Consider the following 8,213-nt stretch of genomic DNA (forward strand, 5'->3'; position numbering starts at 1 on the left):
AGGTAGTGTCTGTGAATGTGTGAGCGGTTGGTGATTGTGGGGTTCTGTGTGTGTTGAGTGAACTGGGGTGAAGGGAGGGGACGCTGAGAACTTCATTTCCACGCTGCCCCCTCCCCCTGCACATGGTCCCTCTGATCATTGCGACCTCCCTACAGCACTGGGCAAGTGCCAGTAACAAACTCGGGAGGCGAAAACCACTTGGGAGGAGGCAGGTAACGTGATCGGGCACAGATGTGTTCTGGGGCCAAGGCCAATATGACAGGTGGGTGGCAGGACCAAGTCCAGTGACCCCTGGCTTTTCCTCGGAGCCTGTAGCAGAGCTGGAGAGTCAGGCTGAAGGGGGGGCTTCATCATCTCTCCCCTACCCCCACCCCACTACCCTGGGTAGGCACCCAGAGAGGCCAGGAGGGACAGGACTCTTGGGGTCATCCCTGCACCTGACCTTGCCCGGCCCCTCCCTGCACCTCTGGCAGCACAGTCGCCCTGACATGTTGACTCGGGGCAGAGGGCAAAGGCCGGTCTCGGCTCCCTTTAGAAAGCGGGGCCAGGCTGGATGAGCTCCCCGAGTGTGGTGAGAGCACCCTTTCTGGCTGGTCCTAGGGCCCTGGTGTGGTGAGGGACACCCGTGTGCCAGAGGAGGCCAGGGGGCGCGGAGGCAGCCATGGGGCTGCTGACTGGGGATACGCTGGGGTCCCTGGCCGTGGCCGTGGCCACCTTCCTGCTCCTGGTGGACCTGATGCACAGGCGCAGATGCTGGGCTGCCCCTGCGGGGCAACCTGCTGCAGATGGACTTCCAGAACACACTCTGCTACTTTGACCAGGTAACGAAGGTAGGGGGGTGGCAGCAGAGATCCTGGGGACCCCACCTGGCAGCAGACAGCGGCTGGTGGGTGAAGCCACAAGGCTGCGCAAGGAGATGGGCTGAGAAGAGGCAGGTTTGCAGGGCTAACTGTGGGAGGGCCTTTGTGCAGGGCCTGAAGGACACTTTGGGTTTTCCAAACAAAGGTCAGCGAAAGCGAAGGCCCGGAGTGGAGTGTGGACTTGGCAGTGGATTTGAGATCCAGTTGCATAGCACTTAAATTACGTGACCTGGGTCCCTTCTGATGACATCAGGAGGAAAGGTCTTGAGAATGGGGGAAGGAATCTGGACATGAGCCCCATTTAAATCAGGAAACCGAGGCTGAGATAGGTAGAGTGACAGGTTCAACTCTTTTGCTGCTGTGGGTCTTTGGGCCTCAGTGCTCACCTCTATGAACTTGAGTTTCTATCACCTGTGGGCTAGGATCCTAACTTGGCCTAGTGACAATTTTGGTGACCTTTGCAAAGTCATAGCTGAGAGGTGTGATCCAGCGTCAGCCCCTCCTCCAGAGAGAATGTGACCCCCACGGTCACGAGGCCGATCTCGCCCTTGCACCCCAGTGCTGCTGGTGGCCCAGGGGTGCCCCAAGCCTAGCGCCATGAGACTGAGGCCTGCAGCCTGGTGGGCCCCCGGCTTGACGAACGCCCTCGACCCTTGGCCTGCAGCTGCGGCGCGGCTTCGGGAACGTGTTCAGCCTGCAGCTGGTCTGGACGCCCATGGTCGTGCTCAGTGGCCTGGACGCCGTGCGCGAGGCACTGGTGTACCACAGCGAGGACACAGCCCACCGGCCGCCTATGCGGGTCTATGAGCCCACGGGTTTCCGGCCGCCCTCCCAAGGCAAGCGGAGGATGGGGGCAGACCGAGGCCTGGCCGGGACTGGGCCAGCAGTGACTCAAGCTCCGGCAGGCCCACGCGGGGCCAGGATCGTGGACGTGCAGTGCAGGGAAGAGGTAGCAAGTTTGGAGGGGCTCCAGGTGGAGGAAGGAGTTGGTGCCAAGTGCCTGAGTGGGACGCGGGAGGATGAGGGCGGGGCCTGCCCAAGACGGGGTGGGCCCCGGGCTCGCGGGAGCAGGGACAGGATGTCCAGGGTGGGCGGGAATGAGGAGGACGCAATCCGTGTGGGCGAGGCAGGGGGCGGGCCAGGACTTTCCCTGACTGAGAAGGAGTCAAGGTGGGCAGAGCGGAGTGGGGCCAGCACCTGCCTCCGGCTGGCGAGCAAAGCGGGCAGGCAGAGCGACGTGTGCCCAGCGGGAAGTGGGTGTCAAAGTGGGCGCGCTTTAGTGGGGGTAAGGAGCAAGGTTGGTATGGGCGGGCAGGGGGCCGGGCCTGTATCACAGGGGGCGGGACTGTGAACGGGGCAGGGGCGGAGCGGACACGCCAGAGCCACGCCCCCAGGTGTGATTCTGGCGCGCCACCCGCGCGAGTGGCGCGAGCCGCGGCGCTTCTCCGTGTCCACCCTGCGCAGCTTCGGCCCGGGCAAGAAGTCACTGGAGCAGTGGGCGACCGAGGAGGCCTCGGGCCTCTGTGAAGCCTTCGCCGACCATGCTGGTGAGAGTTGCGGCTGAGGGACCCCGGGGACAGGGATGGATGGAGGGGCCCGGGAAGAGGCGATGGAGGCGAGCCTTCAGCCCCGGCGCCCGCGTGGATAAAGCGGTGAGCAACGTGATCTCCGCCCTCACCTACGGGGGCCGCTTCGAGTACGACGACCGGCCCCTTCCTCAAGCTGCTGGAACGACTGCAGGCGGGAGTGGAGGAGGACCAGGGCTTCCTGCGCGAGGTGCGGGGCCGAGGCGCCAAGGAGCCCTGCGGAGCGAGCTCCGGGGAGGAGGCCTCGCCCTAAAATGGGCCTCCCGGAGGAGGGGGTGGGGAGAGGGGCGGGGGAGAAAAGGCGTTCCGAGAAGGGAGGCGTGGAGGTGGGGAAATCCCAAACGAGGGAGATGGCAGAGGCGGGCCCAGGGAGACGGCTAAGGAATCTTAGCACCTCCTTCATTGGAAGCCACCAGAGCCCATGAGATCTAGATTTTAGATTTATCCTTCTGGTCCCCGGGCCAGGAAGGAGGATCAAGGACGAACTTAGGGAGGAACCATGTCAATGGTGGGGACACTCTGGAGGCCGCGGGACCTGACTGATCAAGACGAACACGCGAGCACAGGAAGGTCCCCCATCTGTGGTCCACACAGATTCTGAACTCCATCCCCATGCTCTTGCGCATCCCGGGACTGGCCAACAAGGTCTTCTCAGCACAGAAGACCCTCATGATCCTAATAGATGAGCTAATACAGGAACACAGGATGACCCGGGACCCAACCCAGCCACCCTGAGACCTGACTGATGCCTTCCTGGATGAGGTGGAAAAGGTGAGGTGTCAGGGACAATGGTTGTGGGTTGAAGGCCCCATGAATCAAGGCCCAGGATGGTGGGGCCCGTATATCAGCCAGTGATCAGTGATTACTGATGGATGCGGGGGTGGGAGGCCATTTGGGGCTCCTTCCCTCTGCCCCAGAGCTCACCCTCTCTCTCGGCATGGCCCAGGCCAAGGGGAGCCCCGAGAGCAGCTTCAATGATGAGAACCTGGGCATGGTGACATCTGACCTTTTCGCTGCTGGGATGGTGTCCACCTCAGCCACGCTGACCTGGGCCCTCCTGCTCATGATCCTGCACCCGGACGTGCAGTGTGAGCCCACCCTGGGGGCCGGGTGGGATGGATGAGGGAGGAGAGGGACAGGCTGGGGCCCCTTGAGCTTGATTTGGCCCCCAGAAGCTCCGAGCAGAGGCTGGGCCCTAGCTCGGAGGTAAGAGCTGCCTCCACGTGGGCAAAGCCCCCCACAGGAGTCAGGCAGAGGTCGGAGCCCAGACTCCTGGGTTCTGACCACTGTGGGGATGCCTGTCTGTCCAGGATGTGTCCAACAGGAGATAGATGAGGTGATAGGGCGGGTGCAGGGACCAGAGATGGGGGACCAGACCCACATGCCCTTCACCATGGCCGTGGCCCATGAGGTGCAGCATTTTGGGGACATCATCCCACTGGGCTTGCTTCATATGACGTCCCGAGACCCTGAAGTGCAGGGCTTCCCCGTCCCCAAGGTAGGTCTGCGGGCCTCCCTCACCCGCGTGCAGCACCACCTCCAGCCTGGCAGCCCCGGCACAGCTAATGCCCGGGAGGGCCCGGGCCCTCAGTCCGCGTTTCTGCAGGCGCCGGCTACCCCGGGGGCCGGGCGGGGGGGCGAGCATCCGCAGGGCCAGCCCTGTCCCTTCAGAGCCCCAGTCCCTGGGGAGGACAAACTGAAATCTGCCACAAGGTGTTGAAGGAGCCCGTGCGCAGGGGTGGGTGGCAGCGTGGATGCCCATGGGTGGTGAGGCACTCGGCCCCGCCGTGCGGACAGAGGGTGCTCGGGCTGAGGTGTTACTTAAATGAGGCCGGGTGTGTGCCAGGCAGAGTGTGCGCCCATAGATGTTCGGTGGCGGGGTCTGGGCGTCCTGTAGCCTGGACCCCACTCATGCCAGGCATCTCCTGCCAGGGGACAAGATTTATCACCAACCTATCGTCAGTGCTGAAGGACGAGAAGGTCTGGAAGAAGGCCTTCCGTTTCCACCCCGAGCACTTCCTGGATGCCCAGAGCCGATTCGTCAAGCAGGAGGCCTTCGTGCCCTTCTCCGCAGGTGCCTGGGGTGCCCAACTCGCTGGCCCCTCCTGAGGCGCACCCCCGGACCCCCCCCACGGGCCGCCGCATCTGCCTCGGGGAGCCCCTGGCCCGCATGGAGCTCTTCTTCTTCTTCACCTGCCTCCTGCAGCGCTTCAGCTTCTCCGTGCCTACCGGACAGCCCTGGCCCAGCGACCACAGGGTCTTCTCCTTCCTGGTGACCCCAGCCCCCTCCCAGCTCCATGCTGTGCCTCGCTAGAGGGAGGAAGCATCCCCCTGCCCCACCAGCTCCTCAGCAGGGGCCTGATGGGCCAGTAAACCAGTTGGGTGGCTCCATCCTGGCTTCTGAGTCCCCTCAGGGCCCCCTGAGCAGCCCCTGGCCGTGATGGGGCCTTAGCAGCCTCCCCAGGGCCAGCCCGTACCCCTGCCTGAGCCATCCTTACTTTGCATTTGATCCCATTTGAGAGATGGGGATAGTGAGGGTCAGAAGATCACAGCTTACCCCTAGTCACCCACAGGGACCCAATACTGGCGACTTGGGTTAGTGACAATGTCTGTACTTAGGTCCTGGCTCATGGCGGGAAGAGCCAGAACAAGGGGCTGAGAGCTCTCAGCCGGACACTGGTGGGGGGGGGCAGGCCCCACTCAGCCTGGACACCCACATCTCAGGTCCAACGCCACCCACCCCACCCCACCCCACGGGTCAGCAGCTCCGCCAGCACCACCAGCTCTTCTGTCCCACTGCATCTACGACTCCCCCAAAGGTGGGGACTTCAGGGATGGCCATGAGGGGATGTGCCAGGTTAACACCCAGGGCTCAGTCCACAGGTGCCAGAACTTTCCCTGGGAAGCCTTTGGCAGTCCAGGAGTGAGCCACCTCCCTAAGTCAGTCACCCCAAGCTAGGTGGGACCCCTTCCCCAGCCCCTCAGGGATGCCTGTGTCCAGGCGCCTGCCTAGAAGTTGCCACTCACGGCCAGGCTAGAGTAGGAGGAGGCCACTCATCAGGGCTCCAACCTAGGGCACAGTCCTCTGAGTGGCTGGGTCAAGCTGGGCTCTCAGGAGACTTGACCAGGGGAAGGCAGTGAGACCTGTGGGCCCCAGGTTACCCTCGGGACAGGGGCCAGCCTTGGACCCATGTGACAGTGGAATGGCCAGAGGAGGCGGCGGCCACGTGGAGACTTTGGAGGAGGACACCCTGGCTTTCACCCTTGCTCTGGCCGGGATACTGTGTGACCCTGGGCCGGTTCCTCCCTGCCCTGGGCTTCTGTTTCCCCCTCAGCCAGTGAGATGGTTGCACCAGATGGCTGCTGGGGCCGGCGGTCCTGCTCTGACTTCTGGGGCCATGACCCTGTTAGCCTGGAGCCCCGGCCGAGAGCAGGACCGCTGTCCTCCCCTGTGCCCACGCCCACAATTGGCTGGTTCTGGACTGAGCAGCTGAGCAGCACCCCCTTAGCCAGGTCTTAGACAGACCCCCTGGTGCGTTTAAGGAACAGTATGGGGACCAGAGACAGGTCAGAGGCGCCTCACTCCCCCAGGTCTCTTTTGCCAGAGGACACCCCTCCAGCCCAGACCCAAGAGCATCCCTGACAGAGGTCCCACCAGCACCTTCTAAATGCGCTCACAACATGGAGCTCCCCAGCTCTCCGCATTCGGGGAACTCGCTCTGCCCCTCAGCATGGGGTCGGGGGGCCTCTCCAGAGTACCAGCTGCTGTGGCGGGGCTCAGGCACAGCTTGTCAGGGCAGGGAGTGTGGACGGGGCCCCGCTGAGTTTCGACGAAGCCCCTGAAAGGAAGCAGCTGGGTCTGCAGAAGCAGCAAGTCTCTGGGTTTATTGGCTCTTCGGTCATTCGTGCTTCTGCGTCTTTGGGATGTCAGCGGCTGGGACCCAGTGCAGCCAGAGCTTCCTCAGGAGCCGGGGGACCCAGCCCCCAGGCCTCTCGTCCTTGCTCCCCACCGCAGAGGCCTCTGCAAAGCACAGACAGGCAAGCCCTGTGGGTCCCTTGCAGGGAGGACCCTTCCCCAGGGCGGGGGGGAACAGGCCGGCGCTGACCAAACGCTCGCCTCAAGGGTCTGCCGACCAGGAAGGAAGCAGGAGGCGGCGGAGAAATTCGGGGAGGACGGGGCTCCTGGCTACCTGGGCTCCTTCCCCCCCGCCCCCCGGCCCAGGGCCCGCGAGAGGCTGCGCCATCCGGAAGCCCCCCAGGGGCGGGCTGTGCTGTCTTACCAGAAGGGTGTACCGCCACCTCCTTTGGGACCTTCGTGTTCTCCTGGGAAGAAAGACGGGGCACGGTGGTGACACACGACAGTCACATTACCCAGACGGGCAGGCGGCGGTGGCGGGCGAGGAGGCAGGGTCCGGCCCACTCTCCGCCCCACAGGGCTCCTTGCGCCACCGGGACAGCAGTTTGGCCCCGTGTCCTTGCGGGTGCCCCATGCCCCCCAACACTGCCCTCCTCCCCCCGCAGAGCTCTGGGGCTTCCCAGTAGCACTGGGAACCCTAGAGGTGCTGGGGATGATCCTCACCTCCCAGCCTGGGGTCCCTGCCGCCTCTTCCTCAGCCACCTCCTTCACAGCGGGGCCGGCTTCCGCCCCTGGGGGCCTCACCTCCCCCTCCTGCTGAGGCCGGAGCTCAGTCTCCTCCTTGGGGGCAGCACCGCCCAGGCCTCCCGTTGCCTTGGGGGCCGTGGCCTGCAGGGAGGGGCGGGAGGGCGGACGTGGGCAGAAAGGCCCGCAGAGCCCTCATCCTCCTGGCCCGTCTCCACACCTGCACTGTGTATCGTTCTTCGTTTTCCCAAGGAAGGCCTTCCCTTCTCAGCGAGTTGCAAGTTTCCCGGGAAAGGGGGGGGCCCTGCCACCATCCCTGGGACTCCCCTGCCACGAGCTGGGCTGTCTCTGCGTCACATGGAGCTCTGACAGAAGCGAGCCTCACTTACCTTGGCTTGCTTCTTCCCGACCTTGACTCTGCGTCTCTACAGAGGGAAACAGAAGTGACTTCCAGCTGGGAGGGGCCGTCCTCTCACTGTACCTGCCCAGGGTGCCCACTCCAGGGGAAGTGGGGTCCCCAGCCCTTACCTACCTGAGTGGTCACAGGGTAGCACTTATCCATTGGCCCCCACACCGGCCTCAAGGTCTCCCCTATGAGCTGCACGACAAGGAGAGAGCGGAGGGAGGGAAGGCTGAGGTGACACACTAATTCACTAATTCACTGTCAGTGCCTGCATACGCAGACACCTAAGAACTACCTGTCTTGAGAAAGTTAAAACCTGGCATTTGTGAAACAAGAATAAAACAGAATATGTTGAAAAAACCTCTTAATTCTTGAAAACAAAAATATGATAGAATAATGGGAATGAGAAATCCAATCGAAGTGTAGGAGGTGAAGTTAAAAAAAATTTTTCCCAGAAAGAACAGAGAGAAGAGATCAGGAGCTCCCACAGATAACTCATAGATCTTTCTGAGACAGGGAACAGACAACAGACTGAGGTGGCAGGGAGAGATACCAGATAAATACGGCCCTGTTTTATCAAGACATGATAAGGGACATGAGTTTGCAGAAGAGAAGGAATCACCAAGTGTCCAGGACAATGGATGATAGAGATTCACCCCAGATTTTGTCATCAGTAAATCTCAAAACACTGAGGACAAGGAACCCAAAAACTTCCAGAAATACAAAGAAAAAATTCTGTTCTAGGAATTCAATTTTCCTCCGAC

The 8,213-nt window shown here is 62.4% G+C and overlaps 1 protein-coding gene and 1 long non-coding RNA gene across 2 annotated transcripts; one reads left to right on the forward strand and one right to left on the reverse strand.

Moving 5' to 3' along the window:
* The first annotated feature begins 661 nt into the window (after positions 1-661).
* Positions 662-5,190, forward strand: LOC110578248 (cytochrome P450 2D15). The gene is given in 11 exon segments (XM_021687760.1): positions 662-756; positions 758-821; positions 1,525-1,696; positions 2,255-2,413; positions 2,481-2,566; positions 2,568-2,636; positions 3,041-3,217; positions 3,393-3,534; positions 3,757-3,944; positions 4,379-4,517; positions 4,579-5,190. Coding segments are annotated over 11 exon segments (1,473 nt in total). The 3' UTR covers positions 4,761-5,190.
* A 1,566-nt stretch (positions 5,191-6,756) lies between these two features.
* On the reverse strand, positions 6,757-7,456 carry LOC123324889. Its single transcript, XR_006540092.1, has 3 exons — positions 7,436-7,456; positions 7,026-7,190; positions 6,757-6,769 (listed from the first exon to the last, which is right to left on the reverse strand). It is a non-coding gene; the product is annotated as an uncharacterized LOC123324889 (long non-coding RNA).
* Between the last annotated feature and the right edge of the window lie 757 nt (positions 7,457-8,213).

This window comes from Neomonachus schauinslandi, chromosome 5 (assembly GCF_002201575.2).
Source record: "Neomonachus schauinslandi chromosome 5, ASM220157v2, whole genome shotgun sequence".
NCBI lineage: Eukaryota > Metazoa > Chordata > Mammalia > Carnivora > Phocidae > Neomonachus > Neomonachus schauinslandi.